General features: G+C 52.0%; 1 protein-coding gene across 17 annotated transcripts in view; it reads right to left on the bottom strand.

The window, feature by feature from the left end:
- The window catches only part of TMEM164 (transmembrane protein 164), a 176612-nt gene that overhangs the window by 8500 nt on the left and 153763 nt on the right, over positions 1-14349 (bottom strand). For 14 of the 17 annotated variants that reach the window (XM_032619627.1, XM_032619630.1, XM_032619632.1 and 11 more), the window contains one exon: positions 8662-12962. In XM_032619627.1, the coding sequence (XP_032475518.1) occupies positions 12756-12962 (207 nt within the window). In that variant the 3' untranslated portion in view covers positions 8662-12755. Of the gene's footprint in view, positions 1-8661; positions 12963-14349 lie in introns of those variants that run through there. The other 3 variants (XR_004348049.1, XR_004348047.1, XR_004348048.1) reach the window with 1 other exon arrangement.

Genomic DNA, 14349 nt, shown 5'->3' with positions numbered 1-14349 from the left:
GTTGAACCACCCTTGCATTCCTGGGGTAAATCCCGCTTGGTCATGGTGTATAATCCTCTCAGTGTGTCATTGGATTTGGCTTGCTGGTATTTTGCTGAGGATTTTTGTGTCTGTATTCATAAGGATACTGGTCTGTGGTTTTCTTGTGGTATCTTTGCTTGCTTTGGTATCAGGGTAATGTTGGCCTTATAGAATGTGTCAGGAAGTGTTCCTTCCTCTTCTATTGTTTGAAAGAGTTTGTATAGGATGAGTGTTAAAGCTTTAAATGTTTGGTAGAATTCACCAATGAGGCCTGGTTTTTTTTTTTTTTTCTTTTTTTTAAGTTGGGAGGTTTTTGATTACTGATTCAATCATCTCTTTACTTGTTCTAGATCTGTTCATGTTTTCTATTTCTTCTTGAGTCAGTTTTGGTAATTTCCATGTTTCGAGGAACTTTTCCATTTCATCAAGACTAATTTGTTGGCATACAACTGCTTATAGCATTCTCTTATAACCCTTTAAATTTTTGTAAGGTTGGTGGTAACATCCTTGCTTTCATTTCCAATTTTAGTTACGTCTGTTTTTTCTTAATGAGTCTAGCTAAAGATTTGCCAATTTTGTTGATCTTTTTAAAGAACCAACTATTGGTTTCATTGATTCTATTTTTTTTTTCTATTCTCTATTTCATTTAACTCTGCTCCAACCTTTATTATTTCTTTCCTTCTGTTGGCTTTAGGTGTAGTTTGTTCCTTTTTCTAGTTCCTCCAGGTGTAAAGTTAGGATGTTGATTTCAGAGATCCCTTTTTAATACAGGTGTTTAAAGCTATAAACTTAACTCTGACCACTGCTCTCACTGTATCCCAAAGGGTTGGTACGTTGGGGAGATTGGGATTGACACATACGCACTACTATATATAAAACAGATAACTACTAAGAACCTACTGTAAGGGAACTCTACTCAATACTCTGTAATGACCTACATGGGAACGGAATCCAGGAAACAGTGGATATGTATAACTAATTCACTTTGCTGGACAGCAGAAACTAACACAACATCGTAAATCCACTATACTCTGATAAAAATTAATAAAAAATAAAAAAAGCATATCACAAGAAATATATGCAGAAAAAAAAATTAAATGGTACACTGTATTTCCCTTTTCATTCATCCCAAAGCATTTTCTAATCTCCCTAGTGATTTCTTCTTTAGCCCATTGGTTAAGTGTGTTGTTCGATTTCCACATACTTGCAATATTATCAGTTTTTCTTCTGTTTTTGATTTCTAGCTTTATTCCATTTGGTCAAAGAAGATACTTTGTTTAATTCCAATCTTTAAAAATTTAGTGATAATTGTTTTATGGCCTAAAATATGATCTATCCTGCAGAATGTTCCACGTACACTTGAGAAGAATGTGTGTTCTGCTCTTGTTGGGTAGAATACTCTGTATATGTCTTTTAGGTCTAACTGGTTTATAGTGTTGTTCAAGTCTTCTATTTCTTACATACGTATTGTCTAAGTGCTTTATCCGTTATTTAAAGTGGGGTATAGAAGTCTCCACCTATTATTGTAGGACTGCCTGTTTCTCTTTTCAATTCTGTCAATGTTTCCTTCATATCTTACGGAGCTCTGTTGTTTGGTGTGTATATGTATATAATTGTTATAGCTTCTTGATGAACTGATCCTTTTATCAATTTTATTTGTCTCTGGGTCTAAATTGAGTCTCTTGTAAGCAGCATATAGTTAGATCATGTCTTTTTAAAATCCATTTTGCCAGTATCTGTCTTGTAATTGGTGAGTTTAACCCATTTACATGTAAAGTGATTACTGATAATGAAGAATTCTTTTCCTTCCATTGTGCTATTTGTTTTCTACATGTCATATCTCTTTTTTTCCTCAATTCCTCCAGGACAGCTTTCATTTGTGTTTGATGGACTATTTTCTAGTGTACCATGTTGATTCCCTCTTCATTTCCTTTTCTGTATCTTTTATTTTCTTAGTGGTTACCATGGCGATAGAGTTAACATCCTAAATTTATGACAATCTAGTTTGATCAACTTTTTCTTTTCCTTTTAAATAGACTATAATTTGAGAGCAGTTTTAGGTTCACAGCAAAGTTGAGCAGAAAGTACAGAGAACACCCATATACTGCCTGCCCCACCTCCTCTGCCTCAGACACACACAGCCTCTCCTACTATCAGCATCCCGCACCAGGGTGGTACATTGGTTGCAACTGATGAACCTACATTGATACCAAAGTCCAGAGTTTACATTAGGGTTCACTCTTTTTTTTTTTTTTTTTTTTTTTTTTTGCGGTACGCAGGCCTCTCACTGTTGCGGCCTCTCCCGTTGCGGAGCACAGGCTCCGGACGCGCAGGCTCAGCGGCCATGGCTCACGGGCCCAGCCGCTCCGCGGCATGGGGGATCCTCCCAGACCGGGGCACGAACCCATGTCCCCTGCATCGGCAGGCGGACTCTCAGCCACTGCGTCACCAGGGAAGCCCTAGGGTTCACTCTTGATGCCGTAAATTCTATGGGTTTTGACAAATGTCTAATGAAATGTATCTACCATTATAGTATCATACAGAGTAGTTCCACTGTCCTAAAAATCCTCTGTGCTTCACATATTCATCCCTCCCCCCAACTCCTCCTGGTAACCACTGATCTTGATCACCCCTTTTTAACAATTATAATAGCCAATATTTATGGAATGCTTACTGCACAAAAAGGACCAGGCTGTACACTTTTCAACAGCCTTATGAATTTTCGATTTCACAGACTCTAGATCAAAGAAGTTATCAGTTACCCAAGGCCACCTAGCTACAAAGTGGCAGAGCCAGGATTCAGACTGTGTTTTTCAGGCTCCAGAGACAGCTCTCCATCATTCACTCTGCTGTCTTAATGAAGATGAAGATGATGATGACAATGGTGGTGGCAGTAGTGGTGGAAATGGTAGCAATGATGGCATCTAACATTTATGGAAGTAGTGCTTACAGTGTGCCAGGCACCATGCCAAGTGTCTTATCTATTCACTCTTCACACCTGCTCTGTGAAGTAGTTATTATATTTATTATTATTGCCATTTTATAGACGAGCAAACTGAGGCTCAGGTTAGATAGCAATCTCCCTCAAATGCACAGAACCTACTAAGTAGAGGCTAGTGACTGTGACTGAAGACTTCGTTTTGCCTATCCGCCATCTCTCTCTAGGGCTGAAGATGGCAAAAACATAGGACAAGGTCTTTCCCAGAAAATTGGCTGGCTTGGTCTTTGAAGTTCAAAATCCAGGGACTTAGACTTGACGTTCCTGGGCTCTTTCTTTTCCAAGGACGCATGAGGTCTGACAGCACTGCTCTCCCGTGGGCAGGGCAGACTCTCCCCTTGGCTGTCCAGCCTTAGTTATTGTCTTTCTTGTCACAGGAGGACTGACCCCAGGCTTCTGGGTGCACAACTAGGGCTCAGAAATAGCCCCCTAATCGGCCTCGTCAGCTTTGAAGGAGGCCACTGCAGGAGGGGCCTAAGTAGGCCAACACTTTAACCCAGTTACGTGAGGGCGGCTGTAATCCGGGCTGATCATGTCTTGCTAAGCTCCCTCGGGGGGTGGTGCGGGATGGGAATGTCCCAAAACTGCTTCCTGTGCCCAAGTATCCCTGGATCTCACTGCAGACACTGCTTTCCCTTCTGGAAGAGCCTGGCCTCAAGGCTACAAGGGCCGAGCTTAATTAGAGTGGCTGCCAGGACTTGAGGGAAGGTTGGTGGCAATTTCCAACCACAGTGAATGTGCATGGCTTAGGCTACCCTAGGTGCTGCTTTTCCCCGAAAGGCCCACCGCCTAACTCTTGTTCCACCTTGTTAGACGAGGTGAGGAAGTCATCGTCTCCCTCTGCGTGGGCCAGACAGCCACTTACGTCAACCCAGGGAGCTCAGGACAGGCTGCGCTCCCTTCCCCTGCCCCAGCCCTACCAGCTCATCTCTGGCAATGAGCAGCCCCGGGAGCTCCCCAGGGCAGCAGGCTAAGCCTTCTGGCCAGGCTCTGATTGGGAAATAAAGAAACCAGAGCTGCCGGGGGCAGCTGGCCTGGCTCGTGTGGCTCCCTCCCTGTCAGTTGGCACGGTGGGCTTCCCTGCGCAGGTGCACTCGGCTTCCTTTCTCTCACGTCCCACGGAACATCTGCCCCAAGAGACGGTCCAACAAAGGGGGCTCCCTCTGGTCAGGAAGCAGAACGCTTGCCTGGCCTGGGTGGATGCCGGCAGGGAAGAAAGAGAGGATGGAGTGTTAGAAGGAGACTACATGCTAAAAGTTTAGAAGTTTTTTCGAATGGCTGTTCTCTACCAGGAGGGTGACTCTCGTGGAGAAGAGGAAGAATCAAAGTTAACAATGACGGCCCTTCAGTGACTCTAAGACACCTCAGATTGGAAGATGTCTGTTATTTTATGTACTGCTGAAAAAGAAAAAAAATAAGTTGCCGATTCAATTGTCATGCCACTGACTGGTAAGGTGCCTCTCAAATTTGGAGATTTTTTTTAACACCTTCGTTGGAGTAGAATTGCTTTACAGTGGTGTGTTAGTTTCTGCTTTAGAACAAAGTGAATCAGCTATGCACATATCTCCTCCCTCTTGCGTCTCCCTCCCACCCTCGCTATCCAAATTTGGAGATATTAAAATCTTCTTTAAAAAGTGTCTTAGAGTCAATGAAATACAGAAAAATGCCTTAAATCTGAGGTTAGCACCTCTCTCACACACCTCAACCACACAGGGTACAGGAAGGCGCAGTGTGTGAGTGTAGTCAAAACCCCGACCAACTCCTGTGCTCGGAGAACAAGCCTAGTAACCACGCTCTCTGGAAATAGGACCCCCTTACGTTGGATAGGACCTCGCAGTTTATAAAGCCCTCTCACACCCGTTTATCTCACTGGATGTCTCCCACTGCCCCGGAGTTCAGAGAGGTCTGACTTCGTCAAGCACACCCGGGACCTAAGAGCGGACGGAGAGCCGGGACCACGGGCCCCGTCTGCTGAGTCCTACCGCAAGGCTTTTCCAACGACTACAGGACCACTATCTCAGAGAGGGTAGAGACAGACTAGTGAGGGTGGAATTAAGTGGCTTTTAAACCCTTTTCCCAATGAAACTATTTACAGAGCCTCAGTGTACAAAGTGGAATAAAATTGGAGTTGTTTTGGGTGAAGCAAGGGGAAAGGCTGGAACCTCACCCACTCTGCACCACCAGCCCTGCAGGTCCTCGAGTTGGCTGCCATCCAAGCCATCCCGTTGGAAACCCATGGAAACCCACGATGGCGACCCTACCAGCAACAAATCCCTCTGTACCTGCCGCCCTTGCACGGAAGGAGGCCCTTCCACCTCCCTCCTCACCCTAAGGAGACCTGGCTGGTTTACAGCTCAGACACCTCCCCAGACTCCCTGAAGCTCTGAGGAACAATCTGGAGTAAGGGGCCTTCAACTCTCTTGGTAACATTCTTTTCTCAAAGCTGGACTTAGATACTATTCTTCATACCTTTGGGTATGTCTTAAAATTTTCATGAAAAAACGGCACTTGGTGTAGATGGGCACGTCAAAGAGATGACTTCCAACCTGGAAGCTTAAAGTCAAAACAAAATCAAGCAAGAAGTTTGCTTTGAATTATGAGCTGGGGTGAGGCCTGGGCACTGGGAGTCTTTGTAAAGCTCCTCAGGTGATTCTAATACGCAGGAAAATTTACAAGCCCCTGTATCAGCGGCATCCTGTCATCTCCAACGCTCTGGAAATCTGAGGGAGGCCCCTCCATTCTCAGAGGGAGAAAAACTGGAGAGCCCAGGGTCTTTCTAAAAATGTAAGGAGACTGGGGACTCTTGGCGACTAGGGAAGGAGCAGCTGAAGGGACAGTACAGCAGGCAGCACCTCTTACTGGTCCCTGGATGGAGAGGGAAGGGGGAGCGGAAAGGCGGCGGAGACCAGGGAGAACCAGCGGCTGGAGCAGTGCTACAGCTGGGGATGGGTCGTTGGAAAGGAGAAAACCGACGCGGCCCACGCTATTGGCTCTGTCGCCTATCAGAGCTTTGTTAAGGAAGCATCTACCCTCCTTGCTATGACCTGCTGTGTAGTGAGACTCCGAGGCCACCGGCCGGCTGCGATGCAGGCAGAGCCCCACTGAAGCTAGGAAGCCAGCTGTGGAGGGCAGAGCCCTTTGGGTCATCCATCAGCAAGAGGAGTAGCCTTCGCTACTGCCTTCCTGGGAGACGCTTCAGCCCCTCCGTCGCACAGCTCAGACACCCCAGATATGCAGTGTAGATGCTAGGCGAACGCTGACTGGGAGAGAGGCAGGTACAGGCGGTAACAGAGAGTCCTTGACTTTGGACTAGGCCGGCCTTCCTGGTTGCCAAGGTTAGTAAACCACGTGGCCTTTGAGTAAGCCACTGCATTTGTCAGCCTGACCTCTGTGGATCTCTGTCCCCCCACTGGCCTTGGCAAAGCGGGACAAGGGGAAAACTCACTGGGGGATCAGGTTGTAAGCATCAGCTGCTCCCTACGCCTCAGAGGGGTAGGTGACACATTCCATGGGCTGGTGGGGCTTTTGCCATGTGAACACCAACTCTGCCTGTGTGCCCCGGGGAGTGGAAGGGGGACCCTGGAGCGGACAAACAGCTACCAGGGATGCAGAAAAGCAGCTGGCTGCCTCACCCACACCCCGCCCAGAGGTCTAGCGAAGGGGCAGGCGGAACAGATGCCGTCTCTGTTCTCTTTCCTCACAACACGCCTCCTCACCCTGGATCCCAGCTACCCAGGGTCCTGCAGAGAAGGAGGATGGAGGCCCACCGGCTGGAGCTCGAGGTGCCCGGGCCATCAAAGGCACGGGGCCCCATGCAGGAGAACTCAGGGGATGAGCGACAGCTTGTGTGGCCTCCCACCATTTTGCAGGACTCTGGGATAAGGGCACCGTTCACCAAACACCTTCCAACGGCCAGGTCCTGGGCCAGGGGCTAAAGGATGCATCAGACCCCTCTCTGCCCTCAAAGAGCTCAACGTCTACAGAGGGAGACAGCGCCCTGATGACTTCCTAGGAGGCAAATGGGGGCCCCGGAGTGAGCACCGGGGAGCCGAGTGGAGGGGTACCTAATGCACACTGGGGCCCAGGGAAGACTGCGTGCAGGAGCTGACACTTGAGCTGAGGCCTCCGGACAAGCAGGGAGAGCGGGGTAGCCGAGAAAACAGCGCGAAGAACGAGACAAAGAAGCGAGAAACGGCAGGGCATGAACAAGTGGAGCTCAATATGGCTGGGGCAAAGGGTCTGCTATGGATGGGTCTTTGTGGGACGTGAGGGTGAGAAGATGTTTACAAGCCCCCGCGGGAGTGAGGCAGTCAGGTCTCCACTGGAAACTACTGCCTGCAGTAGAGGGTACAGACTGGAGCAGAGACCTTCAGCAGGGGCAGTGCACGAGCCCAGGGGACGGGGGGCCTTGGCCTAGGTCACGGGTGTTTAGCTCTTTCTGAAATGGGAGACACACAGAAAGGCCACGGGACCAACTTGCCGCACATCCTTCCGGCAGGCTCTCACCCCAGGGCCAGCCTTTGCCTGGCCCCTTGTAGCCCCATCCCGTTTACTTGTAGGCCTTTCAGCCGTGCTCTGCTCTGCGGCTCACCAGGGTCAGGTTTGCTGGCCACGGAAGAAAAGATGGCCTTGACCCCCTGCCTCGGCAGTCGTGGGGCCCGCCCTCCTCTCTCTCGCCTTCCACCTCACTGCCCGGTTCTCCTCCCGTTCCCCTCAGGCCTGGGGGCCCTGGGCGAGGGTCTGCCCGGTCATGCCAGCACCCAGACAGGCAGCAGAGTCGAGGGGAGAGCGCTGAGCACCGAGGCTCTGAAGTCTCACCAAACTGGCTTCCCAGGCCAGCTCTTCCACTGACTAGATCTGAGCCTCAGCTCTCTCAGTTTCTGCCTGTTCCTGGCACACGGCTGTAGCTATAGCTTTACTGATGGAGAAGCTGGGGTCACAAGCCAACGGGTGACTTGCCCAAGCTGGTGGTTTTGTGGCCCAGGATGGCAGGGCCCAGCCTCTCCGATAGCCTGGGTGCCCAACTACTGGCCAATGAGGAAATCCACCTGCACTGGGGACCGCTATGCCTAGCTGTGTCCCTTCTAGAAGCGGCAAAAGTCTGAGTAGGGCCTCTGTCTGGTGTAAAGGCGGGCTGGGCTGATCACAGTCACCACGGGCTGCTCAGTGGGGAGCCCTGGACAGCCGGGTCTGACTGTTCCCCAGGGGCAGGGTTACCTCCACATGGGACGGTCTGACCTGTGTCAGCCTCACACCTCTGCTGAACAGAGCCCGCCCTCAGGAAACCTGGGATGAGGGAGCCTGATCACGTCTGGTTTTAGAGCTGCCACCCCTAGCTCAGTCCTCCAGCCCGGCCCAGCGCACGTGGGGCCCCGCGAGCCCAGCAGATGCCCCCAGCAGACAAGCCCTGCTAAGAGCACAAGGCCTGCTCGGTCCCTGGCAGCACTAGTGGAAGCAGGCAGCAGCGTGGGGGGATTCGAGGCCGCACGTCCGGCCACGCGACTCCCAGGGCAGAGCTGTGCTGAGTGCGCCAGCTGCCCCTTGGTGGTCCTCCACGGCCTGGACGACCATCGGCCCCTTTTGTTTACTTTTCAAAGCAGAAGCCCTACTGAGAGGGTTCTGAGAAGCAAGGCCAAGACTCCTGGGTTCTCATAAACCTTTTAATAGCAGTAAATGAAGGAAACATTTAACAGTGAGTCCCATGGTGAGGGTTCCTTTTCATTCAAGGATCTTCAGCAACAGAAACACCTCAGACTAAAATTCAGAGTGCTAAGTACACAAATTAATGACCATTTATTTCCAAAGGTGACTGCAGAAACCACTGTGGTACAATCAAAGGTTTTACAAAACAGAGAAAACATTACAAAATGCCCCAAGAGGCAAGCAAACTGGTAGGGGCACAGAGCACCCAAGAACCAGCTTGGCAAAAATACTCATTCTGCAGCTGTTTAGGGGGATCACAAAGACCGGTTCTAAAGGGAGCCGCTGCGGGGGCAGGGGCCAGGGAGGGGTGTGCCCAGCGCATAGCAATCCCACCCTGGGAATGAGGAAGGACCGGGGTCGGGGCGACGACAGAGGCACTGCCAATTTCCCGGCAGAAAGAATTACAAGTCGGACTGTCTCATTCTCTCTATCACAGTAACACCAATAGAGATGAAGAATTCCTCCAAATACAATACGACACTGACACTGAAAGAAAGCAGGTTTCCAAAACAACAGCTCAGCTTGAAATGACTTTTCTTGTTGTGTTTGTTTTGTGCCACGAGTAGCAAACCAGTGTACAAAAATGTCACAAGAGCAGCGACTAGGCTTTCCTGAGCACAAGTGGCTCACTCTATATACAGAAGAGGAAGGTTCGCTCCCTCTCATGGACCCTACCCACCCCCACCCCCCAGAGGGCGGGGCAGGGTGTGCAGTGAGGACGCCCCTTCCCGGTAGTCCAAGGAGCATGCGAGGGCCTGCAGGACAGACGTCCTCCCTTATGCCTGGCTCCCGATTTACCAAAACCAGCACCGGTGTCTTGTCTTGTAGGGGCCACACTGGCCCTTCTTCTCCCCTCGCCCGCCTCCCCATCTCCCCTTCAGATGACTCGGGATCAACACGTACACATCCATGGAAGTCTTTTTTTGGCCAAGGGAGGGGGAGGAAGGGTCTTCTGCCAGCCTCCCCCTAACACCAGCACGCAGAGACGTGCTGACAACCTGCTCTCCGTGGGCAGCTGTGCCCGCTCCGCTAAACACTGGGCCCCGACGCCCCACACACCCTGGCCACGCTGCAAGCAGCTTCCGTGAATGCTGAGAAGTCCCAGGAGGAAGAGAGAAGGTTGACTTAGGGGGACAGAAGCTGTGGCTTCCTCACAAGCTGACAGAGGAACACATCACTGGGCCTCCGGGAAGAAGATAGGCCAGATCATCTTTGGTGTACAGAAGCAAATACCACGGAACACTTTGCTGGCCAATGGCACATAGAAACTTGGCCAGGATGGCTGGGGAAGCCCCTTGGCACTGACAGGAAAGCACAGGGGACGTGCCGGGCAGCCCGGGCCCACTGCTGCAGGGGCCACCCTCCAAGGCAGGCCGCCGAGGGTCTGGCCAGGTAACCTCTCCGCATGGGCCTGGCCCAAGGAAAGAGTCAGGTAGAGACCAATTCAGACGCCCGCTGCTGCCCAACACCTCCAACGCAGGCCATGACTCCCTGTGCAACCTGGGACGGGACTTGCTCTCTGTTCCTTCCCCCTACATGTTTCTGAGCCAACCAGAAGCCCTGCATCTCCCCTTCTCATCCCCCTCCCCCGGACAGGTGCACCTGCCTCTGGCCTGGCCAAGCCAGGCACATAGCTTCCACTTTCTTCTTTCCCTCTAAGCAGCAGAAAGGTGCCAGCCAGCGTGGCGAACTTTTAGAGGCACGCCAGTGCAAGGTAAGCTCGAGCTGACTGGCACCCCGCACCAGGCCATGGAGACAGGGAGGAAGAGAGCCCCTTTCCTTTTGCAAAGAGGCCAAGGGGCACTGAGGTCTTGCCTCTTCCGGAGGGCAACCCAGGGCTGAGAGGCACTAAGAAAAATTCGGCCAAACCCTCAAAGATGGCAGAAAATGAAGGTCACGCGTCTTGAGGAGCTCACGGGGAGCCAGAGCATTCGGTGTTCCCCCTTCCTGCAACCCCACACCCTGGGGATTGATGACCTCACTGCCAGCGTACCTCTGCAAAGGGATGGGCCCCGCCGTGGTTGCTTCCCTGGGCCTCGCCTTGCTAGGAGAGACTTCTCCATCCTGCTGCCTCCTGTAGGTCCACTTGCTAAAATCATGACCACTGAGTCACTGAAACTCAATCTAGGTCTGATACAGTAACACCTGAAATATTGAATGGGCCCAGGGCGACTGGGTGGCCTAGAGTGGGAGAGAGAGGGGGGCTCATCAGAGGAGGTCACAGAAATATCTTTTCTGTTATTAAGTAATCTATTCTTAGTAAGAGCCAACAAGGAGCCAGCAAATGGCACCACCTCCTTCTTGAGGTCCATGTATGACTGAGGCTGCCTTGCAACAAAAGGTCTCCCTTTCAGAGCACTTGAACCTCCACCCACGGGGACCTGATTTTTTGGTACCTCCCTTTCAACCCAGACGTGGGCTTTCGGGCTGGGGAGCATGTGATGCCCCCGCCCCCCATGCTAAACAATTCGTCTCTGAGTCTGGCCGCAGTGACGACACCTGGCCCTAGGGAAACAGCACTGTAGGATCTGTATCTTCCCAGACCTAGGATGCCGATACGTGCTGTAAAACCACAAGACGGATCGACAGGTGTCCCTCCAGAGACAGGCCCTAATTCAAGGATTCTCCGAACTCAAACATCCAAAAGCAAATGGACAGACGAATACACAAAACTTCAAGAGCCAGAAAACCCAACTCTAGCTCATCCTTCCCTGAAGCTGCCTTTAAAAAAGAGAGAGAGAACATTTAAGGGGCACTCAAAATTAAAATGCCATCTATTATCAACATTAAACTAAAAGCAAAGCATATGATTCAAATCACAGTTTTCTCAAGTTACCACGGCTTTTGACTAATTTCTATGCTCACTTCTGATTGGGATATGGGTCAGTTCTCAGCTCTCAAGCAGAATTTACCCAAGGTCCTGCCTAACGTTAGCTGTGGACATTTCAACCTTGTGCACTTTGGATTTGCCATTGCAATAGTGGAATCTAGCCCCTGGGCTGGGTAGCGCCCCACACCTCCCACCTCTGGCAGCATCCTGGAGGGAGTGGCTGGTTGGCTGCTTGCTTTGAGTCATGGGACACCAGTGGGAAGAGTCTGGCCAGCTCTCTTTTGGCCATGAGCTGGGAAATCCCTTGGCTCTCGGCTTGCCGCTGGTATAGAAACAAGGCCTCAGTCCCCTTATGGTGAGGGCTGTGCTGGAGACAAAAGGGGACCCCAGCATAAGCCTGGAGGTCCCTGGCAGTGGAGAAACGAAACACAGCCCAATCTCATCGCTTCGATGCCAAAAGAACTACTGCTTGTTGTTCCCTTTCTCCTCAACCAGATGTTGTTAAAGCAGCAACTAGCAGAGTGAAAGCCACTGACTACTGTCTCGCCATTTAAGGCCACGAGGAGCAGGGAGAGAGCGGCAAAGGGAAGGAGGAAACGTGCAGCCCTCTGCACTACAGCCCAGGCTCCAGGACTACAGCCCAGGCTCCAGCACTACCGCCCAGGCTCCAGGACTACCGCCCAGGCTCCAGCACTACAGCCCAGGCTCCAGCACTACAGCCCAGGCTCCAGGACTACCGCCGAGGCTCCAGCACTACAGCCCATGCTCCAGCACTACAGCCCAGGCTCCAGCACTACCGCCCAGGCTCCAGCACTACAGCCCATGCTCCAGCACTACAGCCCTGGCTCCAGGACTACAGCCCAGGATCCAGCACTACCACCCAGGCTCCAGGACTACAGCCCAGGCTCCAGCAATACAGCCCAGGCTCCAGGACTACAGCCCAGGCTCCAGCACTACAGCCCAGGCTCCAGCACTACAGCCCAGGCTCCAGGAGCCGTCCTGGGGGAAGAGCCGGGGAAGGAAGAGTGGTGGAAGAAAGGGACAGAGAGGAAGGAAAAAGAAACACACCAAACGTCCTCCTGCCCTCTCCCATGATGCCATCAAGAGCTGGGTGTCCTCCAAGTGGAGTCAGGACTTGTTTCCTCAGGGGCAGAAGAAAAAAAAAACCCCAAAACAAAACAAAACAAAAAAACACAAGCACCTTCAGTCTATTTTCTTGGCTGGAAGCCGGAGCAAATCCAGCAGATATTTACACAAGGGCCCAGCCATGTATGAGAACAGGATGACCAGCTTCCCGTGGGTCATGGTCATGAGAGTCTGGTGTCCCGAGGCCCAGATGCGATACCAGGGGCCGTAGAATGGGTCTGAGATGGCCGGACACAGCATGTTGTTCAAATTCACTTCGGTGACCTGCAGGGACAAGGGAGGTAGAGTGAGCGTTCACCATCCTTAGGCTTTCTCTGGCTTCTGCCAGTTCAGCCGTGTCTACCTAATGGGGACTAGACAAGGAGGGATTGACAAATCCCCACCTGTTCATAGTGGGATCTTTCTCCCCTAGGTTTTCTGAGTGGGTCAAGGCTAGAGCCCTTTGGAGGTGACGGGGGAGGCCGTCCAGTGGAAAAGCTGGTCGGTTTTGCTCAGTCTTGCCTTCCAGTTGGGCCCAGTGCCCGTTGCCATTCCTAAGCATTTACTAGGTGCCTAGACCCGGAGGGGTGTCATGGGATAAAGGCAGTCCGCGGCACGGCCCCTGCCTGCATCAAGGTGGGGTGATCGGTCTACCACGTGTGACCTCAAAGCAGACAGACGGTGCTCACCAGCTCTTGCCCACCACGGGATCTGAGGGGTGTACAGGACGGGGGCTGAGTTCTCAGAGAAGATTTCACGAGGGCAGTGACACCTGAATGGACTCATGAAGGATGGATGGGGGTCATGGCGAGAAATGGAGTGAACGGAGCCTTCCTTGTAGGAGGCCCAGAGGTGACACCGAGCACGGTACGTATGGTGACGTGAGCACACTGGCTCCTCTGGAATCGAGGAGTCCCAGTGGAGAGCAGGTGTGAAGGTCATACTGCTTCCTCCCTAGAGAACAGGAAGCATTCACGCTATTGGCAAGGAGCTCAAACCAGCCCCTAGGCCAACCAGAGCAGAGCAACACGCCGGGATGGGGAAGACAAAATGACTGAGTACTTCGACAAAGGCGCTGGTGACATCGGTTACACGCCCTAGTCCTGCCAGGTCCACGCGGCTAACGCTACATTAGTGCCGCTCGCACACAAAACCCGGCATGCCGCTCCAGCCTCGAACACGGCCACGGCCACGGCCCCTGCCTTCCAAAGCCCTTCAAGCACGTTCTCCTTAAAGACAAGTCCTCACCACCTCTCAGGGTCGGGGTTGCGGGCCTGTGCCACGTCACGGAGGGGGGAGAGCGCACTGCACTCGAGAATGAGGTGACTCACCCAGAGCAGTGGCAAGGCCAGGACTTGAACTTGGGTCTCCCGACCCCAGCCCCAGCCCCAAGCTCTTGCTACTCACTTCGCCACCACTAGACACACCGCCCACGCACTCAGCAATCCTGGGCTCTGGATAACTCGACTACTGAACATCCCAGAATGCCACGGGGGTCACCCGACACCACACTTTCACTGGACACACAGCTCAGGGCCCGGTAGTAGACCCAGAATGGACCCAAGGTCAGAAGCCTCCCCCAGGCCCAGGGCCAGGGCTAGCATCCTGCCTCGCATGGGGTCCACAGCAAACCACTTTCAAAGCGCAGCTCTCTATCTCCGATCCAAGCGGC

The sequence above is a fragment of the Phocoena sinus genome, chromosome X, assembly GCF_008692025.1.
Source record: "Phocoena sinus isolate mPhoSin1 chromosome X, mPhoSin1.pri, whole genome shotgun sequence".
In the NCBI taxonomy this organism is placed as follows: domain Eukaryota; kingdom Metazoa; phylum Chordata; class Mammalia; order Artiodactyla; family Phocoenidae; genus Phocoena; species Phocoena sinus.
The sequence above is the reverse complement of the archived record's forward strand: the minus strand, read 5'-3'. Positions and strand labels throughout refer to the sequence as shown.